Here is a 26,664-nt window from a genome sequence, read left to right as displayed (position 1 = left end):
GGTTATTTCAGTTCTTTGAAGAGGTATATCAAATCTAAAGTGACTTGTATGATCTCATAATAAAATCGTTGTTGGTACATCACTTATTATTATTGCTAACAGTATCATGTCTCTTGATCTAATATTTGCAAGTAATGCATGGCATAAGAATATTATTTCGATTCTGTTGGAGGCATCTACAAAGGATAATCCCGCTATAGCTGAGTCGACTCTTTATAATATTGTCTTGAAAGTTTGTTTTTGTTCAGGATTTAGTTTTGATTGTGCTTCCTCATACACTTTATGACCTTTCGACTCTGTTGGAGGCATCTACAAAGGATAATCCCGTAATGTGGTTTTTTTGGATAGGCTTAGAAAGAAAGGGTATGAAAGGCTCAAAAACAAAATAAATTTGGGGTTTTAAAATTACAACCTTCGGAACCAATTTTGCTTACAACGAGTACAACTCTTGCCCCAGTTTCTTGCTTGGGGATTATTTATTTATTATTTTTAATTTCTTTTTACACCATGACCGAGCCGTGAGGCGCCTACGTATCCTCTTTGAGGAATCAGGTCAAACGTAGTTCCCAATTCCTTTTTTTATTTGACTTTCCTTTGTTTGTTTTTTTTTTTCATTTTTCTTTTTCTTTTTCATTTTTTTTTTGATTTTTTCTTTACCTTCCAGGCTCGTATTTCCTAGTCGTTGCTATTGATTCCGAACGAGGGGTATGAAAGAAAATAAATAAGGCTCAAAAGGGGTAACGAAGGATAAAGTGTTTAGGTAGCAGAATAAAATGCCTTCGTCATTCCAGTCTTCAAAACATGCCAAGTGCAAACAACACAATTGAACATAGATTTATAGTCTCTTCCGATGGTGCTGGACTTGACAATTATGTTAAACACTTGCTTTTTCATTTGTCATTTCTAAAGCACTGCTGGGCGACACTCTCACTCTCATGCACGACCCTCATGCCAATTTGGCGAATCTTGCATTTAACGGTTTTCTTTATGTTTTACTTGCCCCAGTTCCACATGACTCGGGCTTCAAATAATCTCAAACCGTTCTTATTTCCTTTAAATGCTTTGATCACCTTCCCAGGGTTTTATGATTAACTTTATAGACTAGGCCCAAACTGTGTGCGCATGTCATGTCCCTAGAATCGGCATTGAACGAAAATGACAAAAGGACTAAATAAAAAGATGACTGGAAATAATAAAAGACCGGCTTTTGTATTAGACTACTAGCGAAATGGTTTGAATAATAAAACAAACAAAACAAGCAGAATAAAATCCTAACACAGCCTTGACAAAACTTAAACAAACTGATATGACAAAATGGAAAGATAAGAAGGTTTGACACAAGACAATATTCGGATTACAACCCTAAGAATAATCCGGACAACAGAAATGACAACAAAATAAGCCACCACAAGCTTCTCTTTTGCTAACCAAGGAACGGAGCGTCCTCCCACTTTATCGAAATTGACATCTTTAGCCACTGAACTTTGCATCAGTATTGTCCAGCCCATTTCCAACTTCGATATCATCAACCTTAGTCAACAAGTCCCAATAGGATTCGAGTGCTTCTGTTATCATGCCTGATCCCCGCAAAGTGTGCTTCTGGGTCTTGTATTTCCGGCTTACCACAAACCAACCACCTTCTTTCTTTGCGATTCAAAACAAAACAGGTTAGAATGGACTCAGTTGGTCCCCATTATTAACAACATCTTTTTTTTCATTTTCTTTCTTTTTCTCGATTTTTTTTTCATTTTTTTTTTCATTTTTTCTTTTTCATTTTTTTTCATTTTTTTGTTGTGGTTGAATCTTATGGAGATTGCCTACGTATCATGACCCCGCATGAATCAGACCTTGCGTAGTTCGGACCAATAAAAGATGAACAATATTAATCATTTTTTTTCAATTTTCATATTAAAATAAACTGGGTTTCAATGGTTTGAAGATGACCTACAAACTCGAAAATCAAACAACCCACATATTTTAATCAAAAGATTTACAAACTCAAAAACAAACGGCCAGCTTCCTTTCCCCGTTTGACAAATGCAATCAAATGGCTATTTTTTGCAAATGTGGCCCCTTCCAAATTTTGAGGCCGGAGAAGATTATTTTATGACACTTTAAAAACCTGTCCATTCTTTTACGAAAATAGCCTTTCGACAACTGAAAGATACTCTAAGGCTTTTTCGGCAAGAACGGTTTAAGACACTGTCGAAGCTAGCTCGGCTTATTTTTTACTAAAACAAAAATTCACCTGACCGTTGACTCTTTGTTTTTTTTTCTTTTTCAAATTACAATAAAAACCAGGTGGTGCAACACGGCCCTTCAGCGCCTCGGGGACGAAGATTTTTTAAGGCTGTGTGGGTCAACTGAACCAAATTTTAAAAAATGACCCAAAGGTGGCTGTTTATGCAAAGTCAGCCTTCCAGCGTCCCTTTCGGGAACATTCGGCTATGTCTTGATAAAACAGCGTCACCCGACTTCTTTATGACAAAACTAAAATTTGACATATTTTTTTTGGCTATTTTGTTTTAGCAAAAAGTGGAGGCTGGACACTGCCCGACTTATATATGAAAAAAAAAAATTTGACATGTTTTTTATTTATTTATTGATTTTTGGCTATTTTAGCAAAAATGGGGGTTGGACCCGATGAGGGTTGCCTACGTATCTCACATCCGGTGAGAATCAAACCTGCGTAGTTAACCGAACTATTTTAAAACAAGATTTTTTTTCAGCAACAAATAACAAAACCACTTTCAAAGCACGACTATTTTCATTTTCTTATTTTGAATTTTTCAGAAACGAATAAAAAAAACTATTTTAAAAGTAAGACTCTTTTTCATTGTCATTTTCAGGGGAAGACAAACTATTTTCCTTTATATATATATATATATATATATATATATATATATATATATATATATATATATATATATATATATATATATATATTTTGAAAAATAAGACAGAACAACGATTTTTTTCTTTCTATTTTTTCTTTGGTTTTAATAAAACAAACTAATAAAATATTTTTTTTCATTTTATCAAAATTTCGGCAGAGTTTTGACAGTATTTGGGCATTGGTTTTTTTTTCAAAATAAACAGTCAATTCCCTAACCGCTATTTCTTTTTTTCAATTTTAAAATATTATTCATGATATTCAAAAGTCGGTCAACACACAAATCCGGATCAAATAAATGCGCAAGTAGCAGCAAGTAAGATGCATCAGGATGGTCATTTTTTTTGGTACACCTGTCCTAGACAGACCCAACCCCTGTGTTGAGTCTCCAAAGTCAAATGCACGTGATGCAAACAATCGCTCCTACTAGGGATCCGGCATGAAGCTGAGTTATTCTAAGTGAAAAAACCTGAGGCATATTGATCTAGCCCTGGCTTACCCAAACGGACAGTTTGAGCCGAAGCGGGGGCAACGTACCGGGAGCACGAAAGTCTACCCGGCCTAGTTACTTGTCCCAACTTCGTCTTATTTGGTATGACTTTAACAGAAAGGTGGGTCACGCGCACGTGTGCACCATAAATTTAGAAGACTCAGAAAGAAGGGGGTTTCGTAGCAGTTGTATATATTCATAATTCAAATAATATTAAAGCGGTAAAAGTGTCATTTAGCACATTGGGCATATATAAAAAAAATCAGATAATAAATAAAGCCAACTATAACAGTTATTTTAAGCTCGAATTCTTAAACCCTGAACCAGTGGTTCTGGGTGTTAGTTCCCAGCAGAGTCGCCATAGCTGTCACACCTCCTTTTTCCGCCCCGCGAGGGTGCGTGGGAGTTTTTCCAATTAAAGGACAGTCGAAACGGGATTTATTTGTTTTGTTTCAGAGTCGCCACCTGGGAATTTTAAGGCGTCCCAAGTCACCAATTTTTAATCCCTGAATCGAGGAGAATATGACTCTGTTTGTTATTCTGCGAACCAGAAATCCTGAATAAGGAATTCTGTTAATCCGGAAGAAGGTGTTAGGCATTTCCGAATTCCGTGGTTCTAGCACGGTCGCTTAACTGTTATTATATTTGACTTTGATTTATTAAATGCATATTTATTGCCCAATTTTATTGTTACCGCTTCTATTTAGACTGCTTGTAATTAAGGACCCTTCTTCGAATCGAATCACGCATACGTGTATCCGTTTTATATATTATATATTGTTTTAACGTGAAAAATCGTGTTACGCGTACGTATACACAATGATATTGATAATATAATTTATTTATTTTTTTCGAAATTTTTATTTATTTATAAAAATAGACTTAAGTTCGAAATTGTGCTTAAAATAAAATTAAGAACGTCTGTCGCTCTTGTATGATTAAATAGTGAACTGCACATCTCAGGTTATATGAAATTAATTTGATATTCTCCGAAGAACCCCTTTTTAATAAAAATTTGCTCGAAGTTGCGCGAACGCATAATCCAAAATGCCTTTAGAAGTATAATCAAGTCACGCGAACGCATCCGTAATTATGCAAATTAGTTTGGGTCGCATAAATGCGTACCCATGTTTAAGAATGGAATTATTATTATACCGCGCCTAAAGCAATTATCGTTTTATTTACTTTGGGGAATGCCGTGAAATTTGTTAAACGGCTCATCCGAAGTCTAAGTAATCAATTAAACAGTTATTGAGGGCCCCGCAATTAGTGTGTTTTATTGGGCGAGGCTCATCTCATTTTATTAAAAAAAATAGTCCTAAAATGCCTACATTTTCTGTTGAAATTTTTCTTTACAAAATAAAGAGAAATGTCTTAATTTATTTACATGTTATTACCTAGTTACATTATACTAGGCATGTTCTCAATTTGTCAAATTAAAAAATAGCAATCCAATTTTAATCCTAGACCATTTACATGCTGAACTTAACCAATATTATTTAACTAAACAATATTTCTACCAAATTCTTACTAGATGGCCTATTCGTTTGATTTTTACTTGACGAAGTTACTACACCATTTATTTATTTTTGGCAATATATAGGTAGTTCAATCGTTAAGCTATCGTCGGATATTCCACTATATGTATTAAATAGCTACACGATTCTGATTTTTTTGCAAACTAAATAAATTATACATACAAATAAAATTCAGAATATAATTAAAACTAATTCAAAATTTCAACTATTTATTTTTTCGTATTCATGCTTCATATTCGGATTACAATAACCAGCTTTCAGTTGTGTACCTGATATCGGAAGCAAAAGAAAATGATGATGAGAATCAGCGACAGTAATAACAATACAGCAACAAAAGTCCAGCAGCAGTAACAACCCAGTAACAGACCGGTGGAGTAGTAATCCCAAAAACAAAAGCTTTAAGCTTTAAATGAAACAACAACCATTAATACTAATTTCAAACAAAGAAAGAAAGCAGTAGATTTTTTAGCTTTTATTTTTATTTTGAAAGCTTAAATATTTTTCGGAATTTTTCTCTCTTCTATTCTCTGTCCGTTTTTTTTTTCTCTCTATCTGTGTGTGTATTTTTTTTTCGTATCTCTCTCTCTATTTCTGTTCTCTCTTCTTTTTTATGTCTTGTGTTCAAGACTTCACATATATAACCCATCTCACAAACCTTTCAATTAATTAAAATCCATACTTTTTCTCTACCCAACCCATTATCTTTCCACTCATCCACATTACATTAAATAAACATATCACACCACCCCATTATATTTTGTCCCCCATGCTTCATTTAAAATAATGCAAGATTCCCCTTTAAATTAAATCTTGTCCCCCCTTTATATTAAATAACCATATCACAACCCACCCCATTTCATTTTGTCCCCACATGCTTCAAATAAACAATTACAAAATGTACAATTCCTAAACTACCCCCTCCGACCTTACTGAAATTACCAAACTACCCCTGAACGTACTACAAATTTACCAAACTACCCATCAGCTATAACACATCAATTAATCAAACTTAACCAAAATATAGACAATATGATCAATTTCTAACAATGTTCAAACAACAATATGAACACGGATGAACATCATAACAACAATATCACATGAACACGATTTTAACAACATTTCAACAACAAATCACATGAACACAAATTGAACAACAAAGAACAACTAAAATTTGATTGAACAATATTTTAGCAACAAACAATCCTATTTTCGGATTCAACAACAACAACAAACAAAGTATGAAGATTTCTAAATTCAATCATATTGAACTTAAAATCAACTCTAACAACATTACAACAAACAATTCTTATATTAAACTTTAAACAAGATTATGAGAACAATTCAAAAAATAATCATAAATGGTAAACAAGAAATCAAACTATACAAAATTCGGATTCAAGATCATCCAAACAAAGTATGAACATGAATGAATCTATTTTAACACAACAAACATGACAGATTAAACGATTAAATCAATATATTCCTTTAACACAACTAAATTCTTTTTAGACAAATAACAAGATCGACGAATAAACAATTATGAACTTAAGCTTGAACTTAACAATATTAACAATTTCTAACAATACATAAACACATGAAACAAATTGAAGAAATAGTTAATTAAATTTCAATTTGAATCTAACAAACATCAAACTAACAAATATTCATTTAAACAATAATACAAACATGAAATGAATATGAAAACAACTAATTAAACTTCTATTTTGAAATCTGAAAATTAATTTAACAAACAACATGAACATGAACAAAAATTAATTCAAACGATAAACAAAACAAACATTTGCCGATTTTAGATTCGAAAATATCAAAGCAAAATACGGACAAAATAAAACTCAAAAACTACTAACCGGATCGAAATGAAATATGTACGGACTGTTTCGACGAACCTCGAATGGGAATGAATCTGTCCGGATTCGACGACGAACTCAACGACGAACTCACCTTCCTTGTAAACTTTGACGATCTCAAAACGACGCTCGACGACCTCGACTAAAACGAAGAAGACGGAGGGAGAGGAGCAGCAGTCCGCAGCTTCAACCCAGCTGAAAACAGCTCGAGCTGGACGGGAATGGTAATGACGAAGAAGCTGCAGTGAAGCAGCAGCGGCGGGGAGCTGGACGGAGGAAGAGAAGCAGCAGTGACACTGTTTGGCGCAACCATGTTAACTCCGGTTCGAGCTCGATGAAACAGTAGCAGCTATAGTAGAAAGAAAAGAAGTATCTACGTCAATGTTGAGAAGAAGACGCAGCAGCAACGCAGCTCGACGAAACAGTAGCAGCTAGTGGTCTTGTTATCGGAGAAGAAACACGAAGCATCGGCAGCAGTTATGGGAGCTGGAGGCTTGAGGATTTGTCTGGACGATGAGGAGGGGGAAGTTCGTGTGAGGGTGGTGACAATGGAAGCTGGGCAGCCATGGGGGGGGGCAACCATGGCTGCTTGAGGTTGGGGGTCGTTTGGGGAGAAGACGAGAGAGAGAGGAGGGGGGGAGGCGGATGACTTAGTTTTTAGGTTTTAGGGTTTTTTGTCTTTTTAATTTTTGTTTTGTTTTGTGAAATGTAAGACAAAGGGGTTTGGGTATTTTGGGTTATGGACTGGGTCGACCCAGTTCTAAATGGACTGGGTCGTAGGGAAGATTGGGCCATTTTTTGGGCCTGTGGCTTGAAATCGAAGAAGAGGCCCAATTCCGACTTTCTTTATATTTTCGCTCTCTTTTCTTCTTTTATTTCTCTAAAACTAAATTATAAAAATATTTAAACTATTATTAAGAACTAAATTAAGTTATAAAAGCGCAAATTAACTCCCAATAACAATTAACGCACAATTAAGTATTAATTAAGCATAAAATTGTATATTTGGACATTAAATGCTAAAAATGCAAACGATGCCTATTTTTGTAATTTTTAATTTTTGTAAAACAAATTTAATTACTAACAATTGTAGAATTAAATCCTACATGCAAAATGCGACATATTTTTGTATTTTTTATTAATTTAGCAAATAAACATGCACAGACAAATACAAATAATTATTCAAAATATCACAAAATATCACAAAATTGCACACCAAAGAAAAATCATTTTATTTTTGAATTTTTGGGAGTAATTCTCATATAGGGCAAAAATCACGTGCTTACAGCTGCCCCTCTTTGCCCGGAGACACGAAGGGTTTTCGTGCAAAGATAAAGCGAGCGATTTTTGCCCATCCGAGTACTCCGTTGAAGCATTTTTTGAAAAAGATTTGACCGAACCTTTGCTTCAAAGGTTTCCTACATATCCTGGGCTAAACAGGAATCAGGTCAATGTAGTTCGGGAAATTTTGGTAGCTGGGACTACCGTTGGACTGCAATGTTACTGTTGTTGCATGCTATTACTACTGCTTACCGATCTCCTTGTTACACCGTGCTTAAAAGAAAACAAGAAGCTAGGCTAGACTGCAATTTTTCTTGTTGCCTTGCTTCCTTGTCTGCTTGCATTTCTTCCGGTACTTTTCTTCTTTTGACACATGCACTTGAGTTTGTGCTGTGACCTCTTGTTGCAACCTTCTGCTTCCCGGTGCCGGGGAATTTTATTGTTTCCTGCTGGGGATTCCTATTGTAACCCTCTGTTTTATTGTCCTCTGACTTGATTTTGAAATGTATGCCTCTGTTATCTGGGCGGGCTCCCAACTTCAATACTTGAAAATTAAAGACTTGAAATGTATGCCTCTGTTATTTGGGTGGGCTCCCAACTTCAATGCTTGAAATATAAAGACTGAAATGTATGCCTCTGTTGTCTGGGCGGGCTCCCCACATCAACAACAACTTTTAAAAATAAGCGCCATTCCTCTCTTCAGGCGGGCTCCTGACTTCAACAACAACTTTGAAAATATTCGCCATTCCTCTCTTCAGGCGGGCTCCTGACTTCAACAACAACTTTTAAAAACGCTTTTCCTCTCTTCAGGCGGGCTCCTGACTTCAACCAATACATCGCCATTTCCTTTCTTTAGGCTGGCAAGATTTCAACAACTTTTAAAAATGCCTTTCCTCTCTTCAGGCGGGCTCCTGATTTCAAACCATACATCGCCATTCCTTTCTTTAGGTTGGCAAGATTTCAACAACTGTTTTTTAAAAACGCCTTTCCTCTCTTCAGGCGGGCTCCTGACTTCAACAACAACTTTGAAAATAATCGCCATTCCTCTCTTCAGGCGGGCTCCTGACTTCAACCCATACATCCCCATTCCTTTCTTTAGGTTGGCAAGATTTCAACAATTTTTTTTAAAAATGCCTTTCCTCTCTTCAGGCGGGCTCCTGACAACAACTTTGAAAATAATCGCCATTCCTCTCTTCAGGCGGGCTCCTGACTTCAAACCATACATTGCCATTCCTTTCTTTCGGTTGGCAAGATTTCAACAACTCTTTAGAACGCCTTTCCTCTCTTCAGGCGGGCTCCTGACTTCAAACCATACATCGCCATTCCTTTCTTTAGGTTGGCAAGATTTCAAATTTTTTTTTTTAAAAAAAATTCCTTTCCTCTCTTCAGGCGGGCTCCTGACAACAACTTTGAAAATAATCGTCATTCCTCTCTTCAGGCGGGCTCCTGACTTCAACCAATACATCGTCATTCCTTTCTTTAGGTTGGCGGGATTTCAACAACTTTAAAAAATGCCTTTCCTCTCTTCAGGCGGGCTCCTGACTTCAACCACAACTTTGAAAATAAATCGCCATTCCTCTCTTCAGGCGGGCTCCTGATTTCTTCTTTAATTATTCATCTTTATTCTCCAGGTGGACGCCTGATTTCTTCTTAATTCTCATCCTTGTTCTCTAGGTGGACGCCTGATTTCTTCTTTAATTCTTCATCCTCATTCTCCAGGTGGACGCCTGACTTCTTCTTTTCATCCTCATTCTCCAAGTGGACGCCTGATTTCTTCTTAATTCTCGTCCTCATTCTCCAGGTGGACGCCTGATTTCTTCTTCAATTTTTTTTTCATCCTCATTCTCCAGGTGGACGCCTGACTTCAATTTTTTTTTCATCCTCATTCTCCAGGTGGACGCCTGACTTCTTCTTAAATTCTTCATCCTCATTCTCCAGGTGGACGCCTGACTTCTTCTTCAATTTTTTTTCATCCTCATTCTCCAGGTGGACGCCTGACTTTTTCTTTTCTTTTTCCTTCGCTCTGCTTTGTTCTTGCTTGTTGGGGATAATACCACTGTGGGAGTCTCCTTTCTTCCCCTCCTTCAAATTCAATTTTTTTTTCAACACTGCTGGGGATAAAAGTGTTATCTTCTTGGGATAACGTTGTTGAGGATAATGCTGCTGGGGAATTTTATCCCTTCAAATCGATGCTTCATTCTTCTGGAAGCTGCTGGGGATGATAATGGTTTTTGCTTTTCTGAGCACAAATGTCATCCCTTTGTTCTGTCTGCTGGGGAACAACTTCCTTCATTGGAAACTTATTATGTCGGGGGCAACACTGGTTCAATGACCACTTCCCTTAAGACTGGTGTTATCTTTATTCTTCCTCGAGTGGGTACCTGACTTCCAGAAAATTTTTCCAAATGAAAGGAAAATTTTCTGCCGCAGTTTTACAGTCTCCCTTATGGCATGCATTTCTGTCATCAATGCCACTTCCTTTACCTGTTTCAATTTAAACAAAATTTGTTAGTTTAAAACGCGGTGGTTGGTTGTGATACTCCCACTGGGATGGTTTTCCCTTTTCCCTTCCTTGCTCTGCGTTCCACAACTTGTTGGGGATGATATTATTTGCTGGGGATAATCCTTTTCTGCTGGGGATATCCCTCTTCTTTCGTGGCATGGCTCGGAAACTTGCATTTTCCCGACCTTTTAGTCTCGCATGAATTTCCCAAATCATGCTTATTGTTTTTCTTGTTTTGTCCACGGGCTCTGGTCTTGAGGTTTAATAACCTTTGATTTCGGCAAGGATATCCCTCTTGACACTCGTCAATCCTTTTGCTGGGGATATCTTTCTTGACACTGGCCTCGCGCTTGTTCCTTCCTGACTATATCACTTGGATGTACTAGTCAGATCTTATCTTGGAAAGCTGATGGTCTACTTTGAAGTCATTTCCCACTGGTCTTGACCAAACAGACTCTACTGGGGAAATTTCTATGAAAGGAAAAGATAAAAGGGAACAGAATAAAAGACAAAGGAAAAAATGACTCTTTAACAAAAGAAACTATAAATAAAAACCTATCAAATGAAAACACTGACTCTAATGGTCATGACATGCATATGTGGCCTATCCTTCGTCATCAATCGTCTTTCAAGGTCTTCCCTTGACTATTCCCCATCTGATTCCCAATCTTATTCGACCTGTAGTGCCCGAAGGATTTTCACTATCAAGCCTCTCTTATTTTGGTTTTTCTCTCAGCTTGCGTCGCCTTATGGTGTCCGTAAAAATTTTCACCGATAAGACTCTCTCATTTGTATCACTTTCCAGCTGGGGATTTGGAGTGTTGCCGGTATGACTCTCTCTGCTGGAGATTAGAGTCCTTTTTGCTGTGGAACAAAATGTTATGTTCGTCGGTAAGATTCTCATTTGTCTGACTTGGCATCTTTTGCAGACTGATCAGAAGGTCTTTCTTTGGACCGTAATGGGGTTTTTTTGGATAGGCTTAGAAAGAAAGGGTATTAAAGGCTCAAAAACAAAATAAATTTGGGGTTTTAAAATTACAACCTTCGGAACCAATTTTGCTTACAACGAGTACAACTCTTGCCCCAGTTTCTTGCTTGGGGATTATTTATTTATTATTTTTAATTTCTTTTTACACCATGACCGAGCCGTGAGGCGCCTACGTATCCTCTTTGAGGAATCAGGTCAAACGTAGTTCCCAATTCCTCTTTTTCATTTGACTTTGACTTTCTTTTGTTTTTTTTTCATTTTTCTTTTTCTTTTTCGTTTTTTTTTATTTTTTCTTTACCTTCCAGGCTCGTATTTCCTAGTCGTTGCTATTGATTCCGAACGAGGGGTATGAAAGAAAATAAATAAGGCTCAAAAGGGGTAACGAAGGATAAAGTGTTTAGGTAGCAGAATAAAATGCCTTCGTCATTCCAGTCTTCAAAACATGCCAAGTGCAAACAACACAATTGAACATAGATTTATAGTCTCTTCCGATGGTGCTGGACTTGACAATTATGTTAAACACTTGCTTTTTCATTTGTCATTTCTAAAGCACTGCTGGGCGACACTCTCACTCTCATGCACGACCCTCATGCCAATTTGGCGAATCTTGCATTTAACGGTTTTCTTTATGTTTTACTTGCCCCAGTTCCACATGACTCGGGCTTCAAATAATCTCAAACCGTTCTTATTTCCTTTAAATGCTTTGATCACCTTCCCAGGGTTTTATGATTAACTTTATAGACTAGGCCCAAACTGTGTGCGCATGTCATGTCCCTAGAATCGGCATTGAACGAAAATGACAAAAGGACTAAATAAAAAGATGACTGGAAATAATAAAAGACCGGCTTTTGTATTAAACTTCCGGCGAAATGGTTAGAAAAACAAACAAAACAACCAGAATAAAATCTTAACACAACATCAACGAGACTTAAACAAACTGATACGACAAAAATGGAAAGATAAGAAGGTTTGACACAAGACAATATTCGGATTACAACCCTAAGAATAATCCGGATAACAGAAATGACAACAAAATAAACCACCAACAGCTTCTCTCTTGCTAACCAAGGAACGGAGCGTCCTCCCACTTTATTGAAATTGACATCTTTAGCCACTGAACTTTGCATCAGTATTGTCCAGCCCATTTCCAACTTCGATATCATCAACCTTAGTCAACAAGTCCCAATAGGATTCGAGTGCTTCTGTTATCATGCCTGATCCCCGCAAAGTGTGCTTCTGGGTCTTGTATTTCCGGCTTACCACAAACCAACCACCTTATTTCTTTGCGATTCAAAACAAAACAGGTTAGAATGGACTCAGTTGGTCCCCATTATTAACATCTTTTTTTTCATTTTCTTTTTTTTTTCGATTTTTTTTTTCATTTTTTTTTCATTTTTTCTTTTTCATTTTTTTTCATTTTTTTGTTGTGGTCGAATCTTATGGAGATTGCCTACGTATCATGACCCCGCATGAATCAGACCTTGCGTAGTTCGGACCAATAAAAGATGAACAATATTAATCATTTTTTTTCAATTTTCATATTAAAATAAACTGGGTTTCAATGGTTTGAAGATGACCTACAAACTCGAAAATCAAACAACCCACATATTTTAATCAAAAGATTTACAAACTCAAAAACAAACGGCCAGCTTCCTTTCCCCGTTTGACAAATGCAATCAAACAGCTATTTTTTGCAAATGTGGCCCCTTCCAAATTTTGAGGCCGGAGAAGATTATTTTATGACACTTTAAAAACTTGTACATTCTTTTACGAAAATAGTCTTTCGACAACTGAAAGATACTCTAAGGCTTTTTCGGCAAGAACGGTTTAAGACACTGTCGAAGCTAGCTCGGCTTATTTTTTACTAAAAAAAAATTCACCTGACCGTTGACTCTTTGTTTTTTTTTTTCAAATTACAATAAAAACCAGGTGGTGCAACACGGCCCTTCAGTGCCTCGGGGACGAAGATTTTTTAAGGCTGTGTGGGTCAACTGAACCAAATTTTAAAAAATGACCCAAAGGTGGCTGTTTATGCAAAGTCAGCCTTCCAGCGTCCCTTTCGGGAACATTCGGCTATGTCTTGATAAAACAGCGTCACCCGACTTCTTTATGACAAAACTAAAATTTGACATATTTTTTTTTGGCTATTTTGTTTTAGCAAAAAGTGGAGGCTGGACACTGCCCGACTTATTTATGAAAAAAAATTAAAATTTTGACATGTTTTTTATTTATTTATTGGTTTTTGGCTATTTTAGTAAAAATGGGGGTTGGACCCGATGAGGGTTGCCTACGTATCTCACATCCGGTGAGAATCAAACCTGCGTAGTTAACCGAACTATTTTAAAACAGGATTTTTTTTCAGCAACAAATAACAAAACCACTTTCAAAGCACGACTATTTTCATTTTCTTATTTTGAATTTTTCAGAAACGAATAAAAAAAACTATTTTAAAAGTAAGACTCTTTTTCATTGTCATTTTCAGGGGAAGACAAACTATTTTCCTTTATATATATATACAGAACAACGATTTTTTTCTTTCTATTTTTTCTTTGGTTTTAATAAAACAAACTAATAAAATATTTTTTTTCATTTTCTCAAAATTTCGGCAGAGTTTTGACAGTATTTGGGCATTGGTTTTTTTTCAAAAATAAACAGTCAATTCCCTAACCGCTATTTCTTTTTTTCAATTTTAAAATATTATTCATGATATTCAAAAGTCAGTCAACACACAAATCCGGATCAAATAAATGCGCAAGTAGCAGCAAGTAAGATGCATCAGGATGGTCATTTTTTTTTGGTACACCTGTCCTAGACAGACCCAACCCCTGTGTTGAGTCTCCAAAGTCAAATGCACGTGATGCAAACAATCGCTCCTACTAGGGATCCGGCATGAAGCTGAGTTATTCTAAGTGAAAAAACCTGAGGCATATTGATCTAGCCCTGGCTTACCCAAACGGACAGTTTGAGCCGAAGCGGGGGCAACGTACCGGGAGCACGAAAGTCTACCCGGCCTAGTTACTTGTCCCAACTTCGTCTTATTTGGTATGACTTTAACAGAAAGGTGGGCCACGCGCACGTGTGCACCATAAATTTAGAAGACTCAGAAAGAAGGGGGTTTCGTAGCAGTTGTATATATTCATAATTCAAATAATATTAAAGCGGTAAAAGTGTCATTTAGCACATTGGGCATATATAAAAAAATCAGATAATAAATAAAGCCAACTATAACAGTTATTTTAAGCTCGAATTCTTAAACCCTGAACCAGTGGTTCTGGGTGTTAGTCCCCAGCAGAGTCGCCAGAGCTGTCACACCTCCTTTTTCCGCCCCGCGAGGGTGCGTGAGAGTTTTTCCAATTAAAGGACAGTCGAAACGGGATTTATTTGTTTTGTTTCAGAGTCGCCACCTGGGAATTTTAAGGCGTCCCAAGTCACCAATTTTTAATCCCTGAATCGAGGAGAATATGACTCTGTTTGTTATTCTGCGAACCAGAAATCCTGAATAAGGAATTCTGTTAATCCGGAAGAAGGTGTTAGGCATTTCCGAATTCCGTGGTTCTAGCACGGTCGCTTAACTGTTATTATATTTGACTTTGATTTATTAAATGCATATTTATTGCCCAATTTTATTATTACCGCTTCTATTTAGACTGCTTGTAATTAAGGACCCTTCTTCGAATCGAATCACGCATACGTGTATCCGTTTTATATATTATATATTTTTTTAACGTGAAAAATCGTGTTACGCGTACGTCTACACAATGATATTGATAATATAATTTATTTATTTTTTTTCGAATTTTTTATTTATTTATAAAAATAGACTTAAGTTCGAAATTGTGCTTAAAATAAAATTAAAAACGTTTGTCGCTCTTGTATGATTAAATAGTGAACTGCACATCCCAGGTTATATGAAATTAATTTGATATTCTCCGAAGAACCCCTTTTTAATAAAAATTTGCTCGAAGTTGCGCGAACGCATAATCCGAAATGTCTTTAGAAGTATAATCAAGTCACGCGAACGCATCCGTAATTATGCAAATTAGTTTGGGTCGCATAAATGCGTACCCATGTTTAAGAATGGAATTATTATTATACCGCGCCTAAAGCAATTAGCGTTTTATTTACTTTGGGGAATGCCGTGAAATTTGTTAAACGGCTCATCCGAAGTCTAAGTAATCAATTAAATAGTTATTGAGGGCCCCGCAATTAGTGTGTTTTATTGGGCGAGACTCATCTCATTTTATTAAAAAAAATAGTCCTAAAATGCCTACATTTTCTGTTGAAATTTTTCTTTACAAAATAAAGAGAAAATGTCTTAATTTATTTACATGTTATTACCTAGTTACATTATACTAGGCATGTTCTCAATTTGTCAAATTAAAAAATAGCAATCCAATTTTAATCCTAGACCATTTACATGCTGAACTTAACCAATATTATTTAACTAAACAATATTTCTACCAAATTCTTACTAGATGGCCTATTCGTTTGATTTTTACTTGACGAAGTTACTACACCATTTATTTATTTTTGGCAATATATAGGTAGTTCAATCGTTAAGCTATCGTCGGATATTCCACTATATGTATTAAATAGCTACACGATTCTGATTTTTTTGCAAACTAAATAAATTATACATACAAATAAAATTCAGAATATAATTAAAACTAATTCAAAATTTCAACTATTTATTTTTTCGTATTCATGCTTCATATTCGGATTACAATAACCAGCTTTCAGTTGTGTACCTGATATCGGAAGCAAAAGAAAATGATGATGAGAATCAGCGACAGTAATAACAATACAGCAACAAAAGTCCAGCAGCAGTAACAACCCAGTAACAGACCGGTGGAGTAGTAATCCCAAAAACAAAAGCTTTAAGCTTTAAATGAAACAACAACCATTAATACTAATTTCAAACAAAGAAAGAAAGCAGTAGATTTTTTAGCTTTTATTTTTATTTTGAAAGCTTAAATATTTTTCGGAATTTTTCTCTCTTCTATTCTCTGTCCGTTTTTTTTCTCTATCTGTGTGTGTATTTTTTTTCGTATCTCTCTCCCTATTTCTGTTCTCTCTTCTTTTTTATGTCTTGTGTTCAAGACTTCACATATATAACCCATCCCACAAACCTTTCAATTAATTAAAATCCATACTTTTTCTCTACCCAACCCATTATCTTTCCACTCATCCACATTACATTAAATAAACATATCACACCACCCCATTATATTTTGTCCCCCATGCTTCATTTAAAATAATGCAAGATTCCCCTTTAAATTAAATCTTGTCCCCCCTTTATATTAAATAACCATATCACAACCCACCCCATTTCATTTTGTCCCCCATGCTTCAAATAAACAATTACAAAATGTACAATTCCTAAACTACCCCCTCCGACCTTACTGAAATTACCAAACTACCCCTGAACGTACTACAAATTTACCAAACTACCCATCAGCTATAACACATCAATTAATCAAACTTAACCAAAATATAGACAATATGATCAATTTCTAACAATGTTCAAACAACAATATGAACACGGATGAACATCATAACAACAATATCACATGAACACGATTTTAACAACATTTCAACAACAAATCACATGAACACAAATTGAACAACAAAGAACAACTAAAATTTGATTGAACAATATTTTAGCAACAAACAATCCTATTTTCGGATTCAACAACAACAACAAACAAAGTATGAAGATTTCTAAATTCAATCATATTGAACTTAAAATCAACTCTAACAACATTACAACAAACAATTCTTATATTAAACTTTAAACAAGATTATGAGAACAATTCAAAAAATAATCATAAATGGTAAACAAGAAATCAAACTATACAAAATTCGGATTCAAGATCATCCAAACAAAGTATGAACATGAATGAATCTATTTTAACACAACAAACATGACGGATTAAACGATTAAATCAATATATTCCTTTAACACAACTAAATTCTTTTTAGACAAATAACAAGATCGACGAATAAACAATTATGAACTTAAGCTTGAACTTAACAATATTAACAATTTCTAACAATACATAAACACATGAAACAAATTGAAGAAATAGTTAATTAAATTTCAATTTGAATCTAACAAACATCAAACTAACAAATATTCATTTAAACAATAATACAAACATGAAATGAATATGAAAACAACTAATTAAACTTCTATTTTGAAATCTGAAAATTAATTTAACAAACAACATGAACATGAACAAAAATTAATTCAAACGATAAACAAAACAAACATTTGCCGATTTTAGATTCGAAAATATCAAAGCAAAATACGGATAAAATAAAACTCAAAAACTACTAACCGGATAGAAATGAAATATGTACGGATTGTTTCGACGAACCTCGAATGGGAATGAATCTGTCCGGATTCGACGACGAACTCAACGACGAACTCACCTTCCTTGTAAACTTTGACGATCTCAAAACGACGCTCGACGACCTCGACTAAAACGAAGAAGACGGAGGGAGAGGAGCAGCAGTCCGCAGCTTCAACCCAGCTGAAAACAGCTCGAGCTGGACGGGAATGGTAATGACGAAGAAGCTGCAGTGAAGCAGCAGCGGCGGGGAGCTGGACGGAGGAAGAGAAGCAGCAGTGACACTGTTTGGCGCAACCATGTTAACTCCGGTTCGAGCTCGATGAAACAGTAGCAGCTATGGTAGAAAGAAAAGAAGTATCTATGTCGATGTTGAGAAGAAGACGCAGCAGCAACGCAGCTCGACGAAACAGTAGCAACTAGTGGTCTTGTTATCGGAGAAGAAACACGAAGCATCGGCAGCAGTTATGGGAGCTGGAGGCTTGAGGATTTGTCTGGACGATGAGGAGGGGGAAGTTCGTGTGAGGGTGGTGACAATGGAAGCTGGGCAGCCATGGGGGGGGCGGGCAGCCATGGCTGCTTGAGGTTGGGGGTCGTTTGGGGAGAAGACGAGAGAGAGAGGAGGGGGGGGAGGCGGATGACTTAGTTTTTAGGTTTTAGGGGTTTTTGTCTTTTTAATTTTTGTTTTGTTTTGTAAAATGTAAGACAAAGGGGTTTGGGTCTTTTGGGTTATGGACTGGGTCGATCCAGTTCTAAATGGACTGGGTCGTAGGGAAGATTGGGCCATTTTTTGGGCCTGTGGCTTGAAATCGAAGAAGAGGCCCAATTCCGACTTTCTTTATATTTTCGCTCTCTTTTCTTCTTTTATTTCTCTAAAACTAAATTATAAAAATATTTAAACTATTATTAAGAACTAAATTAAGTTATAAAAGCGCAAATTAACTCCCATAATAATTAACGCACAATTAAGTATTAATTAAGCATAAAATTATATATTTGGACATTAAATGCTAAAAATGCAAACGATGCTTATTTTTGTAATTTTTAATTTTTGTAAAACAAATTTAATTACTAACAATTGTAGAATTAAATCCTACATGCAAAATGCGACATATTTTTGTATTTTTTATTAATTTAGCAAATAGACATGCACATGCAAATACAAACAATTATTCAAAATATCACAAAATATCACAAAATTGCACACCAAAGAAAAATCATTTTATTTTTGAATTTTTGGGAGTAATTCTCCTATAGGGCAAAAATCACGTGCTTACACAATCCATTTAACATAACTTCTATTTTTTTGGGTATTAGACATTATAGAGTGGTAATATATTGCCAATACGGAGGATTCTTATAAAATTATTTTATTAAATCTTCCCACATATTTTTAATAAGAACTTAATAGAAAATATTTTATTAATTTTAAAATTCATATAGAAGGTATTGTAGTCCAAAACAAAAAGGTTATTACTGATGTCTTTTCCCTGTGAATCTTCTGTTTAATATTTTAGGGATATTTTGGTTTATCAATATTGTAGTTGTACTTTTATAATAATATATAGGCTCTTTTTTTAAAATGAATTTGGACAATATAATACATTCTCAAATTAAATTAGTAATAGGACAATATAATACGTTTTCAAATTAAATTAGTAATAGAAAGTTTTAAGAAGTATATCCTAAACGTAATGGGATTACATGGCTAAAAATACGTCTCTATCCCGAAATTACTAATAGAAAATTTAACATGTTTCTAGAGGTATTAGGTTTACATGCTAACATATAGTATTATATGTCTATGCCCTGAAGTAATTGTACTATAATAAGATTTCTAAAGGTAATCATATAGGATTCTTAACGTGTAGTATTATGCCCAATAATTAATAGGATTATAAGATTAATATCTAGAATTCCTATTACGTCCTTGTATTGTGAATTATTATGGTTAATATCACTTATAAGTTTATTTTTGTAAACCAACATTGTATTCATACTTTTATAATAATATAAATATAGAATAGATATAGATAGATAGATAAATATAGATATATCATGTCATTGTTTTACTTTTATATTCTATAGCAAAATAGATCAAGTGGCAAGTGCATGATACACAATTTAATGCCTATTATACGTAAAAATTGTATTTACCATAAGTCCTTTTTTTAGTGATTCTATTTTTTATTTTAGGATATGCAATTCTCTGGAGACTTAATCTTTTTCCAATTTAATGTGCACTTTTGATTTTTAAAATTTTGAAGCGAAGTTTTACAACATATATTATGTTGACTTTTTGTGTCACTTTGAGTGGGAGGAACATTGTCACGTGAAAGGTAGCCAAATCTTTTTCTAATTCAAAGTTCTTATTTGTATGTCTTTCAAAATATATGATCTACTTGAAAATTTGAGTGACATTTTCAAACATAGATATATTAGTGTTAGTTAAACCAAGATTGCAGTGTTTTTAATGAATTCGAAGTCCTAAACTCCAACCGAAATTTATGGGAAAAGTAAATTCAATATTTTAGGAATATTTTTGTACACTAATACATTGAGATGTCCTTAAAACTAATAGGATTACAAGGCTAATGTCTAGAATTTCAGTCATGTCCTTTCATTATGAGTTAGTATGCTTAATATTATAAGGTTATTTTTGTAAATCAATATTTTATTCATGTTTTTATAATAATATAGATAAACTGTAAACCCACTTTGAGTAGAAACCGGAAAACTTATAGTAGTATATGATTCTAGGCATGATAAAAAAAGCAAATATCAAATTTTAAACAATGTAGCTTTCTAGTATTATGCTAAATATGATTTTGGACATGAATTTAGAAATTCAGAAATATCAAATCCTAAATAATTTTCATTCTCCCTTCATTGTAATTTATATATAAGGCGTAATTTGACTATATTAAAGTTTAAGAAAGAGAAGAATGCCGACTTCCAACCGAGAGGTTGTGAGTTCGAGTCTCCCAAGAGCAAGGTGGGAAATTCTTGGAGGGAAGGATGTCGGGGGTCTATTTGGAAACAGTCTCTCTACCCTAGGGTAGGGGTAAGGTCTGCGTACACACTACCCTCCCTAGACCCCACTAAGTGGGATTATACAGGGTTGTTGTTGTTATTGTTGTTGTTGTTGTAAAGAGAAGAATACTTTTGATAGATGTGATTTTGAATTTGAAATAATATGTATGTGCTGCTGTAAAACTCTTGAAGTTTATTATCTTAAATATATAGGTCATACCATTTATGTGATTATAAATTTTTTTTATCACTAATGAATAAAATAAAAAGTTCAAGTTAAATTATTTTAAATTTTAAAAGTTATGTTTTATAAGAAAATAGTGTCATTCTTTAAAAACAAAGGAAGTATGATTTTAGATGTAAATTAAGAAAAAATTCTAGAAAATATCAAATCTTAAATTAGTTTTCTACTTTTGTTTTAACTCGTGTTCTCTTTCCAAGTAAGCAACTTAACACGTGCATGAGAGGGATTGAATGCTCAAGCACGTTGGGTTTTGAATCCCTTTGAGAGGAGTAAAATTGAAATAACTTGGCGAGTGAGTGAGTGAGTTATGGCTTTGGAAAAATGAAGGTGGAGTACGTACAGTAATCAAAGAAAAACAGTAGTAACTCGATCGGTGACTTTATTTGGGAAAAAGTGAAAGTGAATTAACCTGTTTAATAGATCAAGAAACATGACAGTGACATAAACATCATTCGACGACTACAAATTCTCAAATCCAGATAACATGTGTACATCTAACTTGGTCAAGAAATAGAATGAAAGCTACCAACCGACCACTAATGGTAGGACCCAAAAATTTGTCCTGTAGTTTGTCCCGTGTGAATATTGATACAGAAGTGTCATATGATATTTCAAAGATTTGGTCATATGATATTTCAAAGATTTGGAATGTCGCCAAATTTAAAAAGATAGTAGTATCATATTAATTGAAATAGAGTGAGTGTTGTGATAAATAAAATTATTAATACTCCATTAAAACTAAAAAACACGAAGTCATAAGATAATTTAGAAGTATTATTTGAAAAGTGAGAGTAAAAAATTAAAGCTAAAATGGCTGTTACTGTTTTTGATTTCAAACAACTGTTTTGCATGGTTATCTTACGCCTATGTACAAAATTAAGCTATTGCATTTTTATTCAGCATATACAAGTGTCAGTCTCACCCACTCTTGAAGAAATTGTCTGATTAAACTTTGAATCCAACCCCTTAATTAAATTCGTGCCGTATAATGTATCCACGTGCTCAGGTTCTCAACGTTTTGCATATTTTAATACTTAAGATTTAATCATTTATATAAAGTGTCAGCACTGGAAGTTGAGAAAATTTCAGAAACAGGGACTGGTCAGAAAGTTTGCTTTTAAAAAAAAAAGGTTCTTTCTGTTTAATTTGGGTATATATGTTGTTGGGTATATCCAGTTTAAACTTTGGAAATTTGTGATTTACTGATTTTGGGTTGAATTGAGCTGAGATGGAGGAAAGGTATGAGCCATTGAAAGAACTAGGTTCTGGGAATTTTGGGGCGGCAAGGCTAGTGAGGGACAAGAAAACAAAGGAGCTTGTTGCTGTCAAATATATAGAAAGAGGGAAGAAGGTAGTTTTAATTCCTTGTCAAACTGATTTTTTTCTCTCAGTGCTATCAATATAGTATTTGTTAACTCTGGATATGCTTATTTTCCTTTAAATGCTTAATTTGAGGTGATGTTTGGTCTTTCTTACATTAATTAAATTCTCTTTGAGGTTAAGTTTGGTCATTGCATCTTAGTGTATCGTGAAGGAGTTTACATGCATTTTGGCAGTTCATCTAGAAAGTTTTGGCACTGACTTTAGGCTGTCGTTTGGAGTTTTGGACAATTGAATTGGAATTAGGAGTCTTTGATTGATGTTGATGAAATTTCGCCCTTGCTCCACTCTTTCTTTACTTTTTTATTTTTTATTCATTGACCCCGATTATTGTTTGATATTGAGGCGTAGTTGATTGATCTTGGTTTCTTGACCGAGTTAGTGTGGTAGCTGGTATTGCTGTCTGATTTGTTTTATAATTGAATCACATGGACCCAATCTAACAAGGAGCAACACCGGGTTGGCAGCGGAGAAGTTCCAGTATATTTCTATTAATTTATTGCTTTCATGTAAAACAATGTCATATGCTTTATCTCCAGTTACTTGCTATAAGCGTACAAAAAAAAGGTTTATATGTTCTCTGGTTAAGTTATCCTGATGTATACTCGTTTGCTGTTTCAGATTGACGAGAATGTGCAGAGGGAAATCATAAATCATAGATCATTGAGGCATCCAAACATTATCAGATTTAAAGAGGTAAATACATCTTTTTTTCTTGACTTGAAGACTTAGTACAATAACAACAACGCCTTAATTCCAAGTTAGTTGGGGTCAACTATGTGAATTCTTGCTATCTAATTTCACCTCATATATATCCGTTTCATTCCAATATTGAGTAATTTGGATTCTCTAACATGACTAGAGGTTATCTACATTTTCAGTTATAGGTAACAGTAGGTCCTTGTGTTGTTTCTTTCTTCACTTTTCATGTCTCCTGCTCCATTTTAGATGACAAACCAGCATCATGTTGAGATCAAAGTACTTGATAGATGCTTTCACTGACTAGTGTAGTGCCCGCTCTGGAGAAGACTGGAACAATAAAGGAAAATGGATTCACCTTTCTTTTCCGATATGCATATTCTATCCCCTTTATTTGTTGTATGATTCATATATAATGATCGCATAGTTGCTTACCCGAAGCAGCCCAAAGCGTTAAATGCAAAGCATACAAGATGAAGCAAAATTGTCGTCCCTTTGCACATTCCTTACAGTGAAGCTTTTTCTTTAGCTAAGCTGCCAGTTAACAAATCAAATATTTTATCAGAATATTTTGAATACAGAAATGCTTTCAGGATAAGTGGAAACACATACAGGTTACAATAGTTCTGCTTGTGTATACAATGAAGTGCATATAGAGTAAGCGGTGTACTTTTTGCTCAAACTGTCATCCCAATAAAATCTATAAATGTGTCTCTAAGGCAATTACCACTGTTTTACATAACCCTTCACAGCTGTGATCTTCACGCTTGAAAGGTTAACTTCTGCGGTATGTCACAATCACTAATTGATAATTACTAAAGCGCTTTATTCCATCTTGCTGTGCCATAATTAACATGGTATGGACCTTTTGTTAAAGGTATTGTTGACTCCGACACATTTAGCAATCGTGATGGAATATGCAGCAGGGGGAGAACTTTTTGCTAGAATATGCAGTGCGGGAAGATTTAGTGAAGATGAGGTTATAAAGATATCCAACTTATTCTGTTACTGTAGGTGGTGAGAATGAGATGTTATCCTTATCATTTCATTTTGTTCTACCAACAACAGGCTCGCTTCTTCTTCCAACAGCTAATATCTGGAGTCAGCTACTGTCATTCAATGGTACAACATTCAAACTACTCTTTGTTCTTTTATGATATTCATCTGCTCGTGTAATAATCTTCTCAAGCAATACTTCTACTTTACTGCAGGAAATTTGTCACAGGGATTTGAAGTTGGAAAACACGCTCCTTGATGGAAGCCCAACACCACGTCTAAAAATATGTGATTTTGGCTATTCCAAGGTTTCTTGCTTTCTAGTTGAGAAGTTATGTACTATATCATATATCTAGAAGACATTGCACTTTGTACATGCTATTTTCTTCATGCAGTCTGGATTATTGCATTCACAACCCAAGTCAACAGTAGGAACGCCTGCTTACATTGCTCCAGAGGTCCTCTCGCGGAAGGAATATGATGGGAAGGTATACATTAGAATCTTGAAGAATTCTTTGACAAGTTGTCTTTCGACCTTTAAATCCAAACCCCCTTTTCCGTATTCCTCCCATTATAGCTAAAGCAAAACCCTCAAGCATCACAAGAATTGCATTACCCTGATAATTTTACTTATCGATTTCCCTTTCACTAATCTACCATAGGGGCCTTTGTTTGCTTGCACAGACGGTATACTTGGCTTTTCACTAAATATTGCAGCAGTGGATATACTTTAAAATTTTTGCAAAAAAGATGTTCAGTAAAGATAAGTAAATTTACGGATGAAGTACTGATTTTTTCTTGTTTGAAACTAAATATATGCTACTACATGCTTAAAAAACCATGAAAAAATCTGATGAAGAACCTGCTGAACTTGTACTAGTATCTGTTTCTAGGTTTGTTTGCACAAGAACTACCCCACTGTTCAATCATGCTGATTTAGAGCTGAACCACTTGATGCAGCCTAGTTAGTTCTGGCTAAATATTTAGGCCTAAAGCAAATCTTCCCGTTAGAACTTGTCAAACCAAAAAATAAATAAAAATGGAACACTACATTTTAGTAAGAACTTGCTAGCTCATTTATATATCATAGCCTTTCTGAATGTTTGAATGCTGTTTACATCTGGTTCATTTTGAGTTACTTGAAGTATTCTGCAGATTTAAAGTCTAGCATTTTCAGGTTGCAGACGTGTGGTCATGTGGGGTGACACTGTATGTGATGTTAGTAGGAGCATACCCTTTTGAGGATCCTGAAGATCCTAGAAATTTCCGTAAAACTATTGGGGTAAGTTTGTACTTATACTTTGATTTGAGGTTTGAACTACGTAAGCTCATCTCCTGAACAATGTTCGATTCGCTATTGTCTCAATTAGCAGATTAAGTACTGTTTGTTTCCTTTTCCAGAGAATAATGAGTGCCCAGTTCTCCATACCGGATTATATAAGAATATCTGCAGATTGCAAGAACCTTCTTTCTCGAATCTTTGTTGCGAATCCATCAATGGTAAGTTTCATTTATTGCACTAGCTAGCGCGTTGATATCTGTAAAGGTTTTCAATGGAAGATCCTTCAGTTTACGGGAAAAGCATCTTATTTCAATATATTTTACACGTTAGACACAAGCTTTCTTGTTAAAAAAAATCTGTCAGCTGTGTATATACTAAAGATGGGTTTAGCCAGGGGCGGAGCTAGAGTCTCGGGAGCGGGTTAGGCCGAACCAGTAGCTTTGGTTCGAACCCTGAATTTGTCTTAATAAATCAATTGAATATGTATAAATTATTAATTTAGAACCCAGTAACTTAAAACGATTAGAATCCTGAACCCATAAATTTGAAATCCTGGCTCCGCCTCTGGGTTTAGCTGAAACATTTCAATATACTGCAGAGGATCACTATTCCGGAGATAAAGAAACATTCCTGGTTTCTAAAGAATCTGCCGAAAAACTTGATGGATGGCGAGAAGGCGAACTATGGCGAAGCTTCAGAGAAGTCACAGCAAAGAGTGGAAGATATAATGCGGATCATACAAGAGGCAAAGATCCTTGGAGAAGGGTCAAAACCTGAGCAAGCTCCTGCTGGGGCAACAGTCGACCCCGATGACATGGAAGGTGACCTGGAATCTGAAATTGACAACAGTGATGATTTCGTCGCTCATATCTGAGGTTGTCATTTGAACTAGACTGAAGAGAATAAAAATTATAGCATGCAACTCTGAGTTGTTTATAATGTACATAAGTTTATCTGCCGTGAACTATGAGTTTCAGGTGACCAAACTGTCTTTGATGAACTTAACAGCAAATAGAGCTTTTTGCTTGGTTAGAACGTATAACACTTGTTATGAATTAACAGAAATTCTCTTACTTCTCCCTTTGGTTCATACTGAGTATGATCTTATTATATCTA

The 26,664-nt window shown here is 35.0% G+C and overlaps 1 protein-coding gene across 1 annotated transcript; it reads left to right on the top strand.

The window, feature by feature from the left end:
* The first annotated feature begins 21,975 nt into the window (after window positions 1-21,975).
* LOC104226208 (serine/threonine-protein kinase SAPK3-like) lies at window positions 21,976-26,638 on the top strand. The gene is made up of 9 exons (XM_009778128.2): window positions 21,976-22,542; window positions 23,193-23,267; window positions 24,148-24,249; window positions 24,339-24,392; window positions 24,482-24,574; window positions 24,662-24,754; window positions 25,444-25,548; window positions 25,668-25,766; window positions 26,147-26,638. The coding sequence occupies exons 1-9, from the start codon at window positions 22,420-22,422 to the stop codon at window positions 26,420-26,422; spliced, it is 1,020 nt and encodes a 339-aa protein (XP_009776430.1). The 5' UTR covers window positions 21,976-22,419; the 3' UTR covers window positions 26,423-26,638.
* The last annotated feature ends 26 nt before the right edge of the window (window positions 26,639-26,664 follow it).

This window comes from Nicotiana sylvestris, chromosome 6 (genome assembly GCF_000393655.2).
Source record: "Nicotiana sylvestris chromosome 6, ASM39365v2, whole genome shotgun sequence".
NCBI lineage: Eukaryota > Viridiplantae > Streptophyta > Magnoliopsida > Solanales > Solanaceae > Nicotiana > Nicotiana sylvestris.
Note: the sequence above shows the minus strand (reverse complement) of the source record. Positions and strands in the feature narration are given on the sequence as shown.

What these genes read in the sequence shown, in the direction of transcription:
- LOC104226208 (XM_009778128.2), top strand. Translation starts at nt 22,420, where the DNA reads ATGGAGGAAAGGTATGAGCCATTGAAAGAACTAGGTTCTGGGAATTTT. An exon ending in ACATTATCAGATTTAAAGAG is followed by an intron (nt 23,268 to 24,147) that starts GTAAATACATCT and finishes CTTTTGTTAAAG; the next exon opens with GTATTGTTGACTCCGACACA. An exon ending in GTGATTTTGGCTATTCCAAG is followed by an intron (nt 24,575 to 24,661) that starts GTTTCTTGCTTT and finishes TTCTTCATGCAG; the next exon opens with TCTGGATTATTGCATTCACA.